This window comes from Protobothrops mucrosquamatus, unplaced genomic scaffold (assembly GCF_001527695.2).
Source record: "Protobothrops mucrosquamatus isolate PMUCROS unplaced genomic scaffold, P.Mucros_1.0 scaffold803, whole genome shotgun sequence".
Taxonomy (NCBI): Eukaryota; Metazoa; Chordata; class Lepidosauria; order Squamata; family Viperidae; genus Protobothrops; species Protobothrops mucrosquamatus.
The window spans coordinates 84,367-106,264 of record NW_015387069.1 but is presented as its reverse complement, the minus strand read 5'-3'; the positions used below and the strand labels follow the sequence as shown (position 1 = coordinate 106,264).

The 21,898-nt window shown below is 34.8% G+C and overlaps 1 protein-coding gene across 1 annotated transcript in view; it reads left to right on the top strand.

Annotated features, from left to right (window-relative positions):
- Positions 1 to 20,721: 20,721 nt before the first annotated feature.
- Positions 20,722 to 21,898, top strand: part of LOC107290004 — a gene marked incomplete at its 3' end in the record, with an annotated part of 5,540 nt that continues 4,363 nt past the window's right edge. Inside the window, exon 1 of the mRNA XM_015818842.1 lies at positions 20,722 to 21,892. Within this exon, the coding sequence (XP_015674328.1) occupies positions 20,722 to 21,892 (1,171 nt within the window). The remainder of the gene's footprint in view (positions 21,893 to 21,898) is intronic.

Genomic DNA, 21,898 nt, shown 5'->3' with positions numbered 1-21,898 from the left:
ACTGAATAGCATGATGCAGTGGATGGAATCAATTGATACATGGGAAGTGTGCCATAAAGCAGGAGTTTTATTTTCTCGTACCCCTTTCTCTGTGCTGGTGAGCTGTTAGGCAGGACACTTTTAAACATGAGTCTAGTGTTCTTCTGAAAGATTTTATTTTCTCCATTTTTAAGCCATCAAAGTCAATGGCCCAATAAACAGAAGAGTGTAGGGAAGATAAAAATACTGAAACAACTCCTGAGATTGCATTTTGATCAATTTTACTGCCTTGAAGGGAAAATATTGATCTTTCCAAGAATTTTAAATGCCAAAATGTGTCTTAGATTGGGTCCTCATCACGTGCAGGATCTAAGCAATTGTAGCTATTATTCTTCATCCCAAAGCTTGTCTCTTGAGGGAATGAAGCACCGCTAAAAAAAGTTCTGCAACTGATATTTCTAGAAACGTAAGACTTAGAGATTCCCACTGGATCATAGCAAATATTCCACAAGAATTTGCAAAGGCACCCCAATAGTGGGACTAAATCAAAGGAACTGCTTAGTAAAAACTCTGTTTATGCTTATTGTACGACTTTACTTAAAACACTGTGTTAAAGTATACACACACGGTGTAATGGGGCATATGCCATTGCAATAGCATTATTATTATGTTATGAGCTGCACTGTAAAATTTACCATAGACCATAAATGAGGCATCACTAAGAACTGAAATAGATAATGTGTTATAACTGGATCATTAGGTTGTGAAAAGGCAAGTGGTGTACTAGATATCAATCAACCTAGTCCTGCTATATGTAATAGTAAAGTTTTTTTTGTTAAATAAGAATCAGAGAATTGTCAAAGAACCTAAAGAACCTCTAGTTGAATACCCTCCATAGCTTGTAGTTGGCTAAGCAAGCAGCAAAAAAAAATAGGGTCTCTTATCAAAGGTTTTTTTTTCTTTAAATTGCAAGAAACAAGGAGAACTGTGACAAATATATATCTAGAGGTGAGGAATACATTTATAGAACTACAGGAATGGCTTAAAAGGGTGCATTTTTTGGGGGGGTAATGCAAATGAAGTGGGAAAATGAAGAAAAGGTTTCAGTAAAGCTGTTTGGATGAAAAATTCTTTATAAAGTAGTTATCGGATTAACTTGACAATGTTGCTGTATTCTCTTCCTTTCTCTCTCTCTCATTTTCTTCCCCACACAGGTACAGTTTTGCAAGATTAGAACGGTGTTTCTTAAATTAGATTAAAAGCATTTCTCTGAGCATTATACAGTCAGAAATACATCTTCTTTTTTGCTACTTTCTTCAAAGCTTTCAGAGAAGAAATGGTTCTCTTATCCTTTTCACTGCCTTTTAAAATTATTAAATGGCAATTTGTTGACTGGTATGTGAAAAAATATCCCCTCCATCCCCACCATTAATACATAGAGCATATACTCAGTAGAAGCAAAAATAAAAGGGAGGTGATGTGTGATATTTAATGTATAGATGTATTCCTGATACATTTTCATAATGCAAAAGCCAGTGGGGTTGGAGATCAATTTATACTTAAAAAAATAATCTTAACCCCTTTTCCCTGTACTTTGAAAATTCTATATTCATGGACACTTATATTCCACATTAGAGTACAAGAAAGATTTCCCTAAACTAATTTGCATGCTGATCTCTCAATCTGTTCAGTAGAATACATTTGCAAGATAAGTTGTTTAATAATGAAATAAGCAGACTACATTGTATGGAGGATAAAAATATCTTTGCTTGTTTAATTATTAGAAAATCAGAGATGCTTGCAGCTGGGATAATTATGTGGTTATTCCCTTTAAGGCATGTACATGTTCAAATCTCACATCTTTTTTTCGGGGGGGGGGGGAGGAAAGGAAGGTTACATTTCCATCTCTTCCAGTCACTTTATTCTGTTATCCTATGACTGAAAACAGGAACAACAGTTGGAAAAGCTACACTATTTATTGTTTGGTAGTGCTAGATTGAACTGATTTTAGCATATATCTGAAAGCACCCAATGTTTCACTGTCTAAGGCTTTTTTGATGCTTGGCAGTTGTGCAAAAGGAATTTGACTATAAGCTATAAATATAACTATCCTAAGTGAAATTAGGATTCGGAATGATGATAAACTATATAAACCAGTAGATTTACACCTACTTCATGCTTCACTCTATTTTGCAAATGCTTTATCCATAAATATTTCCCCAGAAATCCTGTAATTACATTGTTTATTTGCCCTGATAGTAATTTTAGCTCTTTTACTGATTTTAATTTTAATATAAAAGAATAACATAATTTAATAGAAAAGTAGGATAACAGATTTTCAACTCTACTCTGGAAGATCTCAGAGTGAGGTATCAGAGTATGTATGTATACAGAACAAAAGAGTTGTATAAGTCTAAGTGATTTTGCCCTTCTACATTAACTATAGCCATTATTTGTCCAATGAATGCTTAAGATGAAAATATATTATGTCAATGCATGATCAGTCAAATTATAGCTATATGCTGGCATCAGTGAGAACAAATGAATGTCTTTGGAAAGGACTGCCTTTACTCCATGAATATTTCTGGGGGAAAATAGCTATAGCTCTATAGCTATACCAAAAATTAATAACATTCTTTCATTATATGGATGGGCCACTCTCTGGGTCACATTAACAAAATGACTCTCAGATTGTAAATTGATACCTCAGGTACCTCCTTTGATCCACCATGTGGAGTCTAAACTAGAGAAAGATGAGTGATTTTATTCATGAAGTATTGCCCTGAGAGCTGATCCTGGTTTTCAGGTCCCAACAGGCAGCTAGGACACAGCTTTTGGATACAACAAGGGTGGAAAAGTTTGCATCTAAACCCAATTTAATATGCTGATCGTAACATATAAACATATAAATCCGTTTCTCATTTGAGTGTTTCAAGGCCATTTTCGCTATGCAGAATCTTGACTAATACAAGCTGACTAAGAGACAATGAAATAGATATCCTGAAGTTAAGGTGTGGAAAGGCAGGTCTTTTAGGTCATTGCCTTAACACTCTGAAATAGCTGGACCTCCAGATTAGGAAGATTCTTTTTGATCAGTGTGATATTAACTCCCCGTGATTACCTGGGCTAGTCCTGCAATTTTCTTGGCAAGATTTCAGAAGTAGTTTGCTATTACCCCCTTTCTAGGGCTGAGAGAGTTACTCAACTAGCATTGTGCCTAAGGCAGGACTAGAACTCCCTCTGTTTATAAGCATGGTGCCTTAACCATCTCACTGGACTGTCTCTCTAGGAAGACTGAAAGTAAAAAAAGTCAGTGCAATGGACCTTTCCTCCCTCCCTCTCTATCTCTATCTCTATCTCTATCATCTCTCTTCTTTCTTTCTTTTTGACAATCTTTAGGATAGTTGGTGCCAAGAAAATGGGGATAGCAGTCCAAATTGTACCAGATGTTAATATTAGATTAATGCTATCTGATGCCCAAGTTTTTAAGATTAGCTGGATAATGTGTTTTATTGTGTTGCAATCCTCTTCTTGTAATCCTTATCGGTCTGGATAGGATGCAGCATACATCACTGAAAGTGATGGACAGGTTGATATGGGTGCGTTATTATAGAAAAAATATTATTCAAAGAACTCAAGCTAGTTATGATGACATTTTATAACTAAAAGGGAAAAACAAATCCCAGTTTATCATGATTTCCAAATGTATGTTATACAAACTTATCTGAGATTTTAAGCTGTGAAGTTCAGGTTTTCATTTATCTCAATATGGAAGACAGAAAGAGGGCTACAACTTGGCATCCAACTGTGTTCATACAAATGCCATTCATGTTAATGAGATTTTAAATTACATTTACAGCAATTACAGTAAATCAGTTTAAAACCTCTGGCTGTTTGTGATAAAGTAGCCTACCCAGACCTTTGCTGGAGAATGAATTAGTAACTATAGGAAGGACATTATGCTCAAGTATACTATTTTTAAAGAAAAGACAGCTTGATCAAATTATTGGTTTTTGGAAATCCAGGAGACCTGAGCTGGAGATGGATTTGTCCAATCACATGTAAAACAATTCTAAAAGGTTAAATGCCTTTTATACTTAATAACAACCATTTTTGTTTTCACTTTCAGACAGTCAGCACAAACATTTTCAGCTCACATAAAGATCATAGATGCATAAATAGTTTTATTTTGATTAATGAAACAACGTATTTAAATGAGGGAGTCATTGAGGTCTAGTCCCCCCCAAAGCCCATAAATTAATTGTAAGTGAAATCTAAAACTAAATACTAAGTTTATAGTATAATAAATTAACAGTATTGTAATAAATTGTAATTCAAGATCTAATTTTTAAAATATTTATGCTAACTTACAATTAATGATTCATTCATGCAAGGCCAAGGATAGATGGAGCAAATGTACTTCTGTCGACAAGTTATATGTTCACAGCAAAATTTTCCCCGTTATGAGGAATAAGACTTTCTTAGCTGATAGGAAGAAATTAAATTAAGACTCCTTAGGCCAGCTTGGAGCATATGGCTTCAGTGTAAAAATGAGTCATCATTCATATCTTTATAGAAAAAAGCACAGAAGAGCACATGGAAAATAAATGTAATTGAACCATCACTACAAGGGCAAAGTTAACTAAATATTCTATATAAAAGTGCTGAAGACAGGTTATTGTAAATGGTTATGCAGAAAAAACCAATTGTTGACATAGGGAAAATAGTGAGCTATGGAATATTCTGGTTTTCATCTAGTTTGCTTAAGCCATAGTCATCTAAATTCTGGGTTGAATTGTATTATGTAAAATGTTTGATCAAGATTAAAATAAGACATGTTTTTTTCATAAATCTCTGGTAACCTTTTTTGCCGATATATTTTTGCTGATGAAGATTGGAAGTCAATTCTTTACATATTTCTATTTATACTGAAGGAATTTTTAACAAAGTAAAAGCAATACAAATATTAGAAAATAAAGAAAATAAAGAAGGGTTGGTGAATAAGTAAAATGGAAAAAGAAGGGGCTTTGAATCTTTTTGTCAGTTTTTTAAAAATTTCTTTGCACTTTTTACTCTATTCTTTCCTGCATATAGTTTCTATTCGCTTTTACTACTGTAATTAAAATCTTTAATAAAATTATGAAAAAAATAGAAATACTTTGGATAACTGTTTTGGAGCATGAAGCACTGTTATAAAAATTTAAATAACAGCCTAGGTGTGATCCATAAAGCAGCTGAGCTTTGACTGTAAATAGTATAGTAATTTGTAAATAGTTTTACATTTGTCTGTGAATACTTTGGAATTGTGGCGGTAACTTCCTGCGTTCTGGCTGAAAAAAAAGTTGTAATGGTGAAAGCATCCAAGTCACTTCTCTGTATCCTTTCTTCTTATGAAGTTATATACAAATGAATTTTTGTACAAAATCATCTATGTTCAGAATAAACATGTTTTTGGTATTAGGTTATTTATGCTGGAAATAACAAATTCTTTTTCCTTGGAACTTTTATTTAATACATGTCAAAATCTTCCTTTTGCTGTGTTTTATTTAAAATTATTTTTTCCTTTTTGTCCTTTTTGAAAATATACTTCAAGATCTGAGGAGGTTTATGGAAATTATTCTCTTTAGCCCTAAGAGAATATAATGGCTATTATTTGTCTAGTATATGTAAAGACTATAAGTACTCAGTGCTATTGGAACCACAGAGAAAAGAAATACTCATATGCGTTTGTTGTTTGTTGACTTCAGTTCAGCATTTAACACAATCATTTCCCAGCATCTAGTAGACAAACTGGGCCCTAGGAAAATCAAGAATCCAGTTGCATAAAGGAATGTTTTTCCTTTATGCAACTGGATCCTTGATTTTCTTACTAACAACCCCCAGTATGTGCGAGCTGGAACAAATATTTCAAATATTTCTAATACCATTTTCTTGAGCACATGTTCTCCTCAGGGCTATGTCTTAAGTCTGCTGCTGCTCACCCTGTTGACCTATGACTGTTGTGCTAGGTTTGCCACCAACCATATTGTGAAGTTTGCAGATGACACAACAGTAGTAGGCCTTATTCATGATAACAGTGAAGATGCTTACCTCAAGGAGTTTGAGGATTTGGTTAACTGGTGTAAGGAAAACAGTCTAGTTTTAAACATTGGTTAAACCAAAGATTTGTCGATTTCAGAAAAGGCAGGAACAGCCACACTTCTCTGTGCATTAATGATTCACCTGTAGAGATGGTTACCAGCATCAAATTCCTGGCTGTACAGTTAACAAGTAGGCTGGCTTGGTCGCTCAACAGCAAGACACTGATAAAGCAGGCGCAGCAGAACCTGCATTTTCTCTATCGCATGAGAAAAGCACATCTTCCTTCCCATGTCATTACTACTTTCTACAGTGGGACGATCAAGAGCATCCTGTCATACAGCATCACAGTCTGGTTTGGAAGCATCACTGCTTCAAACAGGAAGGCTGAAAAGATTATTGGCAGTTTCCTCCCTTCCATCCAGGACATAGCATATAAGCGTGGCTTGAGCAGGATCCGCAAAATTGTCTGGGACACTACACATCTTCTTCACAACCTGTTTTCTTTGTTACCTTCTGGGAGGAGGCGTCGTGGTATCCGAAGCATAACATCCAGATTCAGTCAAAGTTTTATTCCATACAGTATTAACCTTGTGAACTCTAAAGCTTCCTCCTTCCATTATGTATTCAAGATGGACAGTGATTAATATTTATATGTTACTTATATGTAACATGTTGTATATAGTATGTTTAAATGTGTGTTATGTATGTCATGTGAAACTCTCGTTCGTTAATTTAAAGTAAAAATTACACACGGTAACACGGGTGTCATTTTTTACTGTTATTTCCAATAGATAGATAGATAGATAGATAGATAGATAGATAGATAGATAGATAGATAGATAGATAGATAGATAGATAGATAGATAGATAGATAGATAGATAGATAGATAGATAGATAGATAGATAGTATCTATCTATCTATCTATCTATCTATCTATCTATCTATCCATCTATCTATCTATCCATCCATCCATCCATCCATCCATCCAACTAACTAACTAACTAACTAACTAACTAACTAACTAACTAACTAACTAACTAACTAACTATCTAACTATCTATCTTCTGCAACTGAATAATATTATTCCCATTTTAGTAATAGATAATGTAAGCTTAGGCTCAGTTCATGTAAAATAGAGAATAATAATTTGTTATTATTAAAATGAAATTACATGAGCCTAGCCCATTTTCTTCTCTATGTACATGAATTGGAAAATTTTCATTTAGTGGCAGAACTGAGCCCATAAAATAAAAATATTGTTGGTTTTGGTTAGCCTGATCAGTTTTGTTGCATAATTACATGATCCTTGGTTTCACGGTTTTATTTTTTTAAGTCTCTGCATTTGATAATGTTTGATACATGTTGAATCCCTGACTTCATATTTATGTTCATGAGCAGCAGAACTGATTCTTTTGGTTCCTTCTTGATGGTGTCAGCTTGTAATCATTGACAGTTTCTGGCCTGATTATTTTCCGTTTCTTTTATATACTAACTGTTTAAAAGTTCACTTCTCCAGATTTCTAAAGGGTTTCCCAGGAATTCATTTTTATAGTTATTGTTTTATTTATTGTTATTTCGATTATGTTTTCTTTGCAAATGCAATGACCATTTTCTTTTTGCCTTGATGTAATACTTTAATCCATTTTTAGCTGTTTTACTTACAATAAACTTTGATCATGTTAAGTATAGTTGATCAAGAAAACTATTTTTTTCTGCTATCATTATTATCATCCTGAGTTAACCAACTGAGGGACAAAAGGCTTTTCTTTGAAGATTATGCATCGGTATGGTGGGTTGGCAGAAACATATTTATGTTTTCAAGTATACAGTTAAGAGAAACTAAATGGCCCAAAGTGTATGTGATGCATGCATGTAAGTTTGTATGTATGTTTGTGTGCAAATGTTTACAGTATGTGTATTTCTAGAGAGCTGTGCAGAATGACAAAACAAGTAACTTTCTATAGATACCTCTAAGAGTCAGTAGGTCCAGTGCCAACAGGGTTTCCACAAAAAAGTTCTCCGTTAACCTAAAAGAACAAAAAGAAAAGAAACGAAGAGTAGGTTAGTCTCGACTTCTTCGAAGAACCTACTCTTCGTTTTACAGAAGTTTCTTTTTGTTCTTTCAGGTCAACGGAGAACTTAAAGTCCATTGAAAGACAATATCTATCTAGTTATAACAGAATGCTATGAGGAAGTGAATTGAATGCACATGGCTTGATATAAAAAGAAACATTGTTTTAGGTGTATACTACAGGCCACCCAATCAAGGAGGAAATAGTCTTTTTTGCTAATCAGTTAGCTAAGGTGTGCAGGAAACACACCACAGTAGTAATGTGTGACTAACTACCCTAACATCAACTGGGAGACAAACTCTGTGCCAAGTGGGGGATCAAAAAGGTTTTTGACAAGTCTAACTGACAATTTATCATCCCAAAAATAGAGGATGAAGCACATGGGATCATCAGAGTAGTTGTTCTGTCCAAATAACCCTTTAATTTTTGATTTTGGGAATTTCTGGAGATACTGTAGATAAGTGATACAGTAAATGTTTAATTCCTTAATTTATGAACTATCATTTTTTTTATATCTAGTTAGAAATTCAAGAACTTTGTACAAAGATGCTCCATAAGTTCAGCAGGGTGAATAAACATATCCAAACTTTTAAAATATTTCATTCCTATATTTACATCAAGAAATCAAACTGGAATATGCCATGTGAAGAGCATGTGGGTCACACTTTTTTGCTATGTCTAATGTAGAATCTATGATGCTGCCATATCAAGTGTGCAGTTTCATTATTTGAACAGAACAACTGTTGTGATGATTCCATTTTGGAAATTATGAAGTATATGTAATTTGCCAGTGATTCTTCCTTCTGTTGCATTATATATCATATTCCAAGATGAAAGAGAAAGAGATCAAGTGCTTTTATAATGATATTTCTTTCCATCTGTTCACTTCAGTCATTTTGTGGTATATTTTGTGCCATCTTTGATGGAACATCTTCTTACCAACATAAATGATTAATTAATAGTATTTATAAAAGGACCCATGTAGCTCTTTCAAATAACACCAGGAGCTCCTATTGATAAAATGACATTGATCTAGAATATCATCTTTTTGATCTTTTTACCTAATTGAAAAATAATGATAAGAAGATTACAAAATGAACTCTTCTGCTATTTTATTAAATTTCTCTTCAATTACATTTTACATACTTAAATTATATATATTTTTTCTTTCCCTTCACACAAACCTTCTGTGGATTATTTAATTATAATCAGTTTGTAATTAGAGTATTAAGATAATATTAATATTCACACAATCATTTTAGTCATATCATGTCTGCATACATCTCATTATATTAGCCAAATAAAACTAATTTTAAAGTTTAAATCCACTCATATAAGAAAGAGACTTTTATATTCTCTTATTTATTTTTTTTATTTTTATGCACTTTTCATTTTTTCTATTCTTTTAATTTGTATTAGTTTGTATCTGTATAATTTATTAAGTATCTGTACAATTCTTAATAACAATATTTGGAAAAAAGGAAAAAGGAAAGAGATTCTTCCTTCTCATTGTTCAATAGCAGATTTTACCAAGGCTAATAATTTTTGTCTCCAAAAGTATTTACAAATATTCGGTACTATGCTCTTTCTGAAGCTGATTCTAGAATATGCAGTTAATTTCTATAGATCTTTCTTTCAGAAGTCACTGAGTTTAATGGCACCTAATATTATAATATAATATTAGATAATACTGTTGCAGATAAAATCGTATACATTTTCACTTGGAGGATTTAGGCTATAAACCTAATGTGCCTGCTGTAGCATAAGGTTCTGACTGCCCATTATGGAAAGCAGGGTTAGATATACCTTTGATCTGACCATGTTTGAAAGTAATCATTGAAGTGTAAGGAATGATTTGAACAACACTTGAGTGAATCCAGAAACAGAAAAGGATTAGAAGACCCTTAGGTTTACAGTAGCTTCTATTAATATTTTTCTTACTCTTTTATTGGAGTTCATTTTTCTTTTCTTTCTTCTTTTAGAAATTAAGAGGGAAAATTTAGAAGTAGAAAAGCTGGATCAAATCTGTGTATATAGAGAAAAGGTTGTACATCTGGAAAGCTATAGCAAACCTCTTATCTTAGATTTCTAAGCACAACTTGATAATTATAGGTTGCTAATCTGAGAGTGCCTTAATGTTGCAGACATTTTGTCAAGAGTAAAACACTGAACAATGTTACTCTTTTGAGGCCATGCACTTATTTAACACTGGATTTAATGTTCCTACAAGTTCTCACAATTTACAAAGGTGGTTAAGGATGCTATTTATTAGCAAATATCTGTCCTGCTCAATGAAAATATCTCTACATCAATACCACTTCATTGCAAACCACTCTCTAATCTCATGGCACATTATTAAGAGCTTTATCGAGTGGTAAGAAAATGGCTTGGTCTTATAAAGCATGTCAACATGCACATGATAGAGTTACATGCAATCAAGTCATTGAACTAAATAAGATATACTATTAATTCTAAAGATGCTTTGTTCGTTAATGCTTGAAAACACAAGGTTTTAAAAGAAATATTTAGACTTCCAGGCAAAAAGGACAAAGGTTAAACCCAACTTAAATGATGAATCAAACATAAAAGCAAAGTGCACAATCTACTCTCACTAATTAAAATGAATGTTGGGAGAAAAGTGAATGGAAGGCAGTTTTGAAAGAAAGAGAAGTGTAAAATTGAGTATAACAATTATTGGGTACCTCGGCTTTATTTTTTCAGCAGTGTCAGTAGAGAATATTTTTAATTTCTATGAAGTAAAGAAAGTGATGTAATCTGTTTCATGATGTCAGAAGGCAAATTCTACCTGTAACACATTTAATTCAATGCCATGATACAGATAGCTTCTGTCATGACATCACAACACATATTTTGTTATTTTGACATTGTCATAGTCAGGAACAGATGCCTTTTCAGTTACCTAAACATTTTTATGCAGGCAGAAACCTTGGTATTGCAAACAAATTTGTCAATCAATTGCTAAAATATTACTACAATTAAAGGGAGGACTGCATGCATTGTTTCAATGTGATCCAAAACAAGCAGAGTTACAAGATTCATTTTGATATTAACTTTCTGTTAATACCATCAAGGTCACTTTCTTTATGAGATTGGTGCTCATAGTGGGAAGGATTATTATAGATTATTTTTTGCATAAGCAATCACTGAGAACCAAGAAATCACAGTAGGCAGCGGACTGTATCTTTATTCTTCTAGTCTAATTTGTATGTTTAATGATGTAAGATCAAATTAATTACCTTTTTTTGCAGAATTAAGAAAAGGAAAGATCAGTGGATCCAAGCTAGGTTTATTAATAAATTTATTTCTAAATTTATGCATGCATTTCAGCTATGCTAGTCAACTGTGGAAAGAACAACTTTTAATGTGATGAATTAGAGCTTACAATGGCACAACAATTTGAGTAATCTATTTTTAATATAAAGGAAGTTGAGTAGGATGAAATTGAATTAAAACTAAAGCTATCTTATTTATTGGTTTCATAGTGTTCCCTGAGAAAAGTATACTTGGGGCAGAAAAGCATTAAATACTTTTCTTGTAATCACACAATAACTTAAGATAAGTGCACTTACACTCATATTACTCTCCTCAGGCACACATGATTTCATAATAAAACATTTCTATTAAGAAGAAAGAATAATGGAGGCCATTAAGAAACATGTGAATTACTAGTAACAACTGTGTTTGCTATCCTTTGTATATCCAAATTAATTTAATTTAAGTGGGAACACTATACATGTGTATATATGTACCACTATAAGCATTTGGTACTGCTCTACATAAAGAGGATTCTGACTAAGTTTCTCATTATTCTGTTTTTGTACAATGCATCAATACAGTTATGGAGAGTGTATAGTCTTCTGAAGTACTCCTTCTCAGTATTTGAGATTATACTTCTCTAAAATCCCTGGCTATCTAAAATATGTGTTATAAAACAACAAAGACATAACAAATGAGAAATGTAGTACCTTGTTTGTTAATGAACTTTTTCTTATATGTACGTGTCATTCTTTGTTCTACTTTATAGTGTTTTCTTTTTCTGGTAATCAGGTGCTACATCAATAATTTTAGACCATAAGGAGAAATATATTTTAAATCATGTATAAGCCTAAAAATGCTGTTTTCTACCAAATATAACAAAATGCATGGATTTAGAATAAGAATAAATCCTGCTTCCTTAATTCTATTTTAGAACTATATATTCCATACAGGAGCTGTGGTGGCACAGTGGTTAGAATGCAGTATTGCAGGCTAATTTTGCTGACTGCCAGCGGTTTAAATCTCATTGGCTCAAGATTGACTTGGCCTTCCATCCTTCTGAGGTTGGTAAAAAAAGGATCCAGATTGTTGGGGGCAATATGCTGACTCTGCAAACTGCTTAGAGAGGGATGAAAAGTACTGTGAAGTGGTATATAAGTCTAACAGCACCATGCTAGTGCTATTGCTCTATGTGGCTTGTAGGTCTTCGTCCTCAATCCTACAAAAATGAAGAAATTACAGAAATATAAAGAATGAGACTGGATAATACTGGATGAAGGTTGATTATTATGATCGTTTATAAATTGATCCAACTGGATGCATATAACTCTCAAGCACAAGATAGAGTCTCAGTTATTTAAAGAAATGATAAATCCATTGTGGTAAACATCTAAAAGTTAAAAGATAAGCGCAACTGTGGTAGATACTGTTAGATTAAGATGATGTATTATTATAAAATCAAACAACACATAATGCGTTGTGAAATTGGTTGAAATGGTATGTTTTTGTTTGAACTAATAGATTTTTGCATGAGTTTAAGGAAATCATTTTCTGTTTATACAATATTACTGCATGAGATACAGAATTTAATTTTTCAAGATAATATGCAAAGAATTTTTCAACCTTTTGAAGATTAATTTCTTTGGTGGCATTAGAAGGGAAATGCTTCATTACATGTTGTCATCATCATCATCATCGTCATTATTGATTGAAGAGAACTAAAAGCTTTGGATAGAAGGACCATAAAAATAATGACAATGAATCATGTCCTTCATTCACATAGTGATGTTGACACACTCTACTTACCAATGTATTATGGCACAAGAGACAGCCTTTCCTTGTAAGCTCAAGAAGAAATATCTTCTGCTTAAGTTATATTCCAATTTTTTTTTCTGCAGATAATAACAATTGAACAAGTTCATAATGAGGCAGTCTGTTAGATAACTGGATCTTTTATGGCTTCAAAGGTCAAAATCCTGAACTGAGCAGGGACATAATTGACAAGTGGTATAGATTTTTCAGTATTGGTGTAATATGAACTGGTATAGTTATTAACATTTGGTGTTAGAAATAAAAAACTAGCAATTATTAATTATTGTTTTATCCATTGTTCTAAATAATTTAATTAATATATACCAATGATATAGTATGGTATGAGATTAAAAATACTTTACAGCTGATAATAATGACTGTAAAACTTTTGCTGAGCAACCAAACTATGTTTCATAGCATTGTTAATTAGTATCAGACTGGGAAATTTCCTGGATTGGCAAAGAATCAGCAGAAAAAGAACATTATAGGGTATTTAAAAAAATTAAAGAGAAATAGACATTCTATGAATGAAAACTTAATAATCAATCACTATTATATCTCTGCTTCCAAGGCATTGCTTCCTTTTCATACATCAATATGCTTGGGCTCCATTCTTTTCTCTGAGGTTATTTCCTTTTGCTTTGTTCGTTTATTTCTTCTCCAAGCCAATAATAAGTCCAATAACAGCAAGAAAGAGATGACAGTGTTTCTCTCTGTCTTTAAATCTTTGCCTCCACAATTACTCAGGCTTGTGGGGATACTGCCCTTAAGTTTAAATTCAGAATCAGCAGAAAAACAGCCATTTTCCATTTGCAGCCAGCCACAAAAAGTGATTGGTATAGGTATAAAAATCACTTTCTGCTTTATGATGTGTGGATTAATGAAAGTATTAAACCATTCTAAATGATAGATAAGGAAATTATTTCCACTGTAGCTTGAAAGAAATAAAACCTCTCTGTCTTAAATTACAGAGGTTAAAACTTCACTAGCTCATCAAAAGTACATGGGCCCCAAAAGGAGGAGCGCGTTTATTACCATTCATGGATTACCTTAATTTTTTAACATTCATCATTTTTCTGCTTCATTACTGTTACAGTTTACCATAAGCTTCAAGGAACACACTAATTTCAGAACAGAAGAAGAGTAAATATGAGTCTGGCTAATACATTTTTATGAGGAGAAAGACAATTTGCCTATTTAATTAGCATTTTGCACTATTAATTTCATTTCACTGACATTGTTGTCTTAATTGTGAGTGCCATTTTTATCAGAAATTGTAATTTATGACCTTCTATACTAAAACAGAAGGTGTATAGGACATGTTTGTACATAAAGGCAGAATTAACTATAGCATCCTGTCCATTTGATAATTAATATTTCATCTTTATTTTTCTACAATTACAGGATACACACAAACAAAGGGCAGAAAGAAATGAAGCAACAAACATCTTTTAAAAGCTACAGGAAGAAATTAGACATCAATGAAAAAGATGATCATGGTTTTTTTAAAATACATTTCTCTCAATTTGTGTGCCCACGTCAGTAACAAACTGAAATTTATTAACTAATAATTCTGACTGTTGCTATTAATCAGCATAGCAATATTTGTTATGAAACTATGGAAGTTGCTTTTATACTTCAGATGATTTAACAGTTTTTCGTCACAAAAGAAAAAAATTCATGAGTCTCTATTAAAGAAAAAATACCCTAAGAAGGTGCTAATATATTTTTTCTTGACTACTGTAACATGGATAGTGACATCAATCCAGTATTAAGCAACAGTTTATATATTAATTAGACCCATATGTAGATAGTCCAGCAAATGCATTGGACAAGTGGCATGGGATTCTACACATCAACAAGAACTTAGCTGAGTCAGAGCATATCCATCCTCAATCTATCATCATGTCATAGAATAGTGGATAGGGACGGGACCAAAGAATTCAATTAGTTCAACCCTCAGCAGTATGAATGAAACCTAATTAAACCATTGAGACTGAGAAACCCAAAGCCTTTCTGGGTAAACTATTATACAGCTCTTACCACTAGGAAGGTTTCCCTTATAATTAAACAGAATCTAGATTGGTGCAATGTATAATTGCCATTCTGGTTTCTGTGGCAATGCAAAGTAGTTGTTGCTCATCTTCCCTATGACACACTTAAGTACCTGAACATGGATATCATGTTCTGCCTCAGTTTTCTTTTTTTCCAAACTAAACTTACCAAATTCCCCAAGCCTATCTTCAAAGGGCATGACCTCAAGCCCCTGTCTTTGTCAGCTTCCCCTGAACCTGCTCCCAGAATCACCAGAGTAATCCAGCTATATCTTTAGCAGTACAATATCCAGAAGAATAAAGACTTCACACATTTTATTACTTTTTTTTTTAAATTAAGGCCAAAGACTCAAATGACCATGTGTACAATACCTTTCCTACTGTAGAAAATGACTCCTCCCCCCTCTTCCAAATGTTCTGTGTGAAAACAATTTAATGATAGGAACTTCTGAACTTATATTACTTTTCAAATATTTGATATGAAATACAAAGGTAGTGAATTATATCTTATAAAAATAATCTTTCAAATGTTATTTTTAAAGTGTGAAATCCTAAAATAAGGCAAGAAATGGCTGAAATCCCACTGGACCCTGCACTGAAGTATCCCACCCCCTATTTGCTCTAGCATGCTGGTATTTACAAAGGAACTATTGCAATCATGGGAGGCCCCCATGCAACTACTTCAAAGCCTTTTCACTTGTCTCTGCTTGCCTGTATTTGCACAGACAACACTTCTGCTGGGACTGTCAGGGAACATAAGTAGTTGTGTAGGCATACATATGGAGAGACAACAGTGGAAAGGCTTTGAAGCAGCTGGGCCAGGCATTGGGGGGGGGCACAGCTGATCTAATGCTTTGGGGGAAGGATGTTTGATTTACTTTAATGTACTTTGTAATGCGCCCTCTCAGCTGCTTTGCACAGACCTGATGCCCGAGGAGGGATGATGATATGAAGAACCTTAGTCTTTCTGCTATACTAACAAGCACCAAATTGTTTCTAAGGGCAATGTCCATTTCTTCCAATTATCTCGGATTTGAATACAAATGGTTGTGGATGAGTAGAGGTGGGAAATGGGACAAAAAATGACTTTACCATGCCGATAGGCTACTATGGAATCTCTTCATCCTCATCTTTGAATATATTTAAAACATTACAGGGCATGCAATAAGGAAAATAGGCATGTAATAGGGAAAATAGGGCAAATTTTGGGACACTCAACAACCAAAATAGTTCTCAGAAAAACACATGTGGATATGTTTCTCAGGCGAGAGTGTGTAACAATTTCAGAGATATGCTACTTGTTATGAGAACATGTAAGCCAGTGACATTAAGTACCATATCCCTGCAATTTCTTTTATGGTCCATTTTATAATCCCTTGTGTTCAGCTTCCAGAAAACTCTCTCATGGTTTTTTTTTCTTTCTTGTACACGGACTGGAAATATTCCCTGAGTTCCTTTTCTTTCTGATTTTTGATTATAGTCATCTTCCACAGCCTTATTCAAACATTGCCCTTCAGCCAGCATGAGGCCTGAAGTGTATGTTTAATATTTATCGAGTAAACGGGAGGGGAAAAAAGCATGAGAATGTTTATTGTGGTGTTTATTGCTATGCAGGAAAGCTTTATTTGAGTTTTTTTTTTAAGGAAATGTAGAGTGGTGACTCTTTTTGCAAATATGTTTATTTCATTTGAAGTAAATCTCTTTTGCATCAATAAAGGCATTTGATGGGCCATTACTGACCCCTACAAATGCTACTAAATGCATAATGTTAAGGTAATTTATCTTTTCAAGTTAATTTCTTCTGCCCAAAACACATTCAAGGCTTAAGTTGGTTGACATTTTGGAATATGATGGATGCATAAAGTCAAGGAAAATGGCAATATACATTAATATACACACTTTAAAGACTTTGAATGGAGAATATCCCATAAATTTACACATTCCAGATTAAAAGAAACATGATTAAATACTGGGGTTTCATAAATACCACTACAGAGTAAACTATTATCTTCGGAACAGCAGCCACACACTCAATCTATGTGAAAATGCCTTTTCATATAGCTGGGTCAGGATTATGTTATTGGCAGTTTTCTGGCTAACAAGGACAGCATAACTGGCACTTTGTTTTCCTGTAAAGTCATTAACTTTAGCTTTCTTCAAAACAGGGAATTTAGGAATATTTCTGATAAACCTATTAGGTACCTTGTAAACAAGATGTAAGGTCCAGAAATTCTTGAAAACCAGCAATAAAATTCCAGCTAAAATATTGCAGCTGTTAATCTCAATCATTCAATCATTCAATCATTCAATCATTCAATCATTCAATCATTCAATCATTCAACCATTCAATCAATCAATCAATCAATCAATCAATCAATCAGAATAGAGCTGGAAGGGACTTTGGAGGTCTTCTGGTACAACCCCCTGTTCAAGCAGGAGACCCTACACCAGTTCAAACAACTGGCTGTCCAGTCTTTTCTTAAAAACCTCCACTGATGAAGCAGCCACAACTTCTGAAGGCAACCTATTCCACTGGTTAATTGTTCTCACTGTTAGGAAGTTTCTCCTTAATTTCACGTTGCTTCTCTCCTTGATTAGTTTCCATCCATTGTTTCTTGTCCTGCCCTCTGGTGATTTTGAAAATAGGTTTACCCCCTCTTTTTTGTGGTAGCCCCTCAAATACTGGAATATTGTCTCTAAATTAGTTAAAGCCATTAGTTAAAAATGTTGAGGCAGCAGGGACTGGGAGACTGCTCAGGTTGAGGAAAAGCTAAATGGAGCAAAGTACAGGGATATCCTCAATGAAAACCTGTTCCACAGCACTCAGAAACTGCATATACATTTGTACATTTGCTCTTTTCTAATGCAGGTATCCAGCAGCAGAGAGGCATACTGTATGCTGAAAACATATGGTAACATCATAGTGCAATAGCCATTCCTATATACTATATATGTGCATGACCATTGCAAAACAACTATGAAAAGGTGGAATTTTTTTCATGCCACTGCAACACATTACATCATTTTGGATTTTATTGTGATTCACTATTTATTATCAAATAGTGGTAAGAAATATCAAATTTCCAAAATTACTACCTTCAACAACCTTTCCCAACTAATTAAATGGCAATATTTTAGTACTTTGAAGGTTAGAAAGACTAAGCCTAAATTGAGCAGTGTCAATTTCTTTTTCCCATGGATAAGGCTTGCCATTTTATTGGTTCCAATGGAAAAATTGTAAATGCTGAAGCCTTGTTTTTTGAGGCTTTTGACTGCAGCTCTTGAGATGGACTTAAAGAAAGCTGAAGTAACATTGCTCTCATGCATGTTTTTCTAGTCCAGGCACCAAGGCAAGAAAAATAATAAAAAAGAGCAGGAGCAACCATCACCCAATGTGAACCTAATTCTTCGCATAAGCCTCTTTCAGTTTTGCAAATTTGTAGAATTTTCTCCAGATGTGGAGAAAATGAAAACAATTGTTTTCTTTTACAAGCAAAGGGGCCACGTGGTTTCATGAAAGAGCTCTAAGCCCAGGAGGATGGGGCATTTGATTCTTTGCACTGAATGGTCTAGTTAAAAAATGCTAGCTACAACATGTCAAAATGCAAAGTACAGACTGGATTAGTCAGAACAAAGCACAGCATACTCAACTTCTAACCAACTCTGATTGATTTTAGAGACTAGATCTGGTTGGATCTGTTAGTGCTTGAATGGGAGACCACAAAAAAATAATCTCAAAATGATAGACTAGGCTGAGAAGGGGAACATATATATTACATGAAAACAATAGAAAATCAGTTTCACATTGTTGCCAAGAAACAACATCTCCATGCTCAAATGAAACTCAGTTTTATTTTATTTTTTGATTTTCAAGAGTTCATTAAGTCCTATCTCAGGTCAAATCCTGTATTCAGTGCAGTATTTCATTTACAAGACTTGCTTCAAAGTTAGAACTGAGCTTTTATGTTGCGAACTATTTCATTTTTTAATAAAAAAAATTAAAAGAGTTTTTTAAAAAAGCCTTTCTAAGTGCTTTAAGCAAGGGTCTTATTTGAGCAATATTTTATTTTCAGAAACTGCTTTGTTTTTGTAATTAAAGGTCTTCTTTTATACAACCACTAATGATTTATTTTCAGAATATTATTGTTCTATGACCATATAAAGAACCAAACAAAAACATCATGAAACTTCATTATATTTCTTATATTTTAAAATCTATTTATAAAACCTTTTGGAAAAGGAAGCATGTAATCCTTTTGTGAAACATGTGACTTCTTTATATCACTTAGTGGGATTTGCAGTACAAAAACATGTACAAATATTGTTGTGTTTTTTTTTCAATATAAATTTTTTTATTATTTTTCATCATAAAAAAAAACATCACAAATGTTACACAATGCTATATGAGAAACCCCCCACCCCCCACCCCCCCGGACTTCCCAAACCTAATCCCAGGATAATATTCAGATATAAGTAAACAAATATTAGTATCTCTAACTCCACAAAATATATTATTCTACATGAGTAGGTAAAATATATAAAAGAAAAGAAAAAGAAAATTTTTTCTAAAAACCTAAATTATATTCCACCACTCTATTGAGGTGGACCGGTCACAAGGCATTCCAAAAATTGCTGAGTCTGGAGATAATGCTCTCTCACACTGTCCTTGACTGCTGCAGCCATATTTCACCCATATCCTGTTTTTGCTTTGCTTAGTAGCCAATTCACTATTTTTATCTCTGTGTCAATGTTCAACTGTCTGGTACTTTTCCATACTCTCAGGAATGCTGAGATCACAATGTTTAACATATTACCATATATGGGGCCTAGCGGGGTCAGGAAATGCATACGTTGTATAACCTATATATGTGTACTCTGGACGCTCCTTGGGGTTCAGATCTTTGTATTGGCTTTGGCCATCTGAACCTGCGCATATTAAAACTTTCCTTCTCCAAAGAGCTGGCTTGTGTTCCTTCATTTCCACAACAGTTTCCTGGCACCCCAGATGGGACAAAGGCCAGGCGATGTTTCGCTGAGGACAGCTTGACCCCTCGGGCCCGACGGGAAGCCACTCCTGAAACATTCTCCAGGCACCACGGGGGAATCCCCTCCGGGAGACAGAAGTGACTTCTCTGTGGAGCCGACGGTGCTGATAGCTAGTCCAAGAACCCTTGGGGGAAGGAAAGGAGGTCTGAACTGCTCCTGGCCAGGACGTGTGTGTGTGAAGACGCCTCAGGCAAGTATGTATTAAACTGGGGAAGTACCTATCTCGTTTGAAGATAGAAGAGGGAGATTGATCGCCCCCCTAGACTCGGGACGTCGTTCCTAAAGAAGTCTGTGTTAGGGTGTGTGTGGGAGGTTAAGCCATCTGCTGCTGCATTTCCTATTGGTGACTGTCGAGTTTCCAGCACCGTAGGTCAGTGGCGTTGGCAGTGTTAGTACCAGAATGGGAGGGAAAAGTAGTGTGCCTAGCACACCACTTCAATGTATGTTACAAGGTTTTGATCACTATTTCAATCACACCAAATATAAAGTGCCATATCCCCCAGTTTCTAAGGATAGGCTGCGTTTCCTGTGTGAAGATTGGTGGCCTCATTTAGATGTAGGCTGGCCCCCTGAGGGAACGTTTAATACCCAGCTTATTGATGATTTGACCTCACTGATTGCAGCTAATGAAGAAAATTATCCTAATCAATTCCAGTACATAGACCAGTGGGGGGATGCAGTAGCAGAAAGGGCAGATGATCTACTACAATGCCAGGCTGAAATGGTGCGTTTGTGTGTAGTTAGACCAAAAGGGAAAAAGTTGAAAGCAGTGGAGAAAAAATATAAGGATGTGAAGATCGCAGAAACAAAGCTGTCAGATTTAAGGAAGGAGGTTTTGGTAGAAGAAGAGGAAGCAGTGCTCCGGCCCCCTCCGTATGTGCCACAGCCACCACCCCCACCCCAGCCTGTGGCAGCACCTCCTCTGCTTCAGCCTGGGGCAGGGGCTGCGGCACAGGCTGAAGGCGTGCAAGCAGTGGTGAGAAGAAGGGGGGGAAAGTCTGTGCCGACTGCTCCTAAGGAAGAAAAGGGAGGGGTGAGAGATCACCCTGGAGGGGAAGCTGAAGAGTTGTCTGAAGAGGGAAGTGAGGAGACTGAGATTGCAGTCTCGACGGGAGTAATGACCAGGTCTAAGGCAAGGAGAGGGGAGCTGCTTGCTCCCTTGAGACAGATGGATCAGCATGTAATGGATCAGCAGGGAGCTGCACAGATCAAATCCATTTTCCAATACGTTCTGTTCACTACCACAGATCTGTTGAATTGGAAGCAGCATTATGGTCCTTTAACTGTTAAGCCAACGGAAATGGCAGATTTGTTTCAGACCATTATGCAAACTCACAATCCCACGTGGCAGGATATTCAGCAGCTGTTAAATACCTTATTAACGCCTGAGGAAAAGGAAAAGTGGAGAGCGGCTGTTAGAACGTGTGTGAGGGATAGGAATCCAGCTGCCCAGGATTTGCAAGCAGTGGTTTTGGCTAAAGCCCCAGAGACTGATCCAGGGTGGAATGTTCGTGATGACGCCCACATGACAGCGCTGAAAGAATACCAGAATCTGGTGGTGGAGGCGCTGCGCAAAG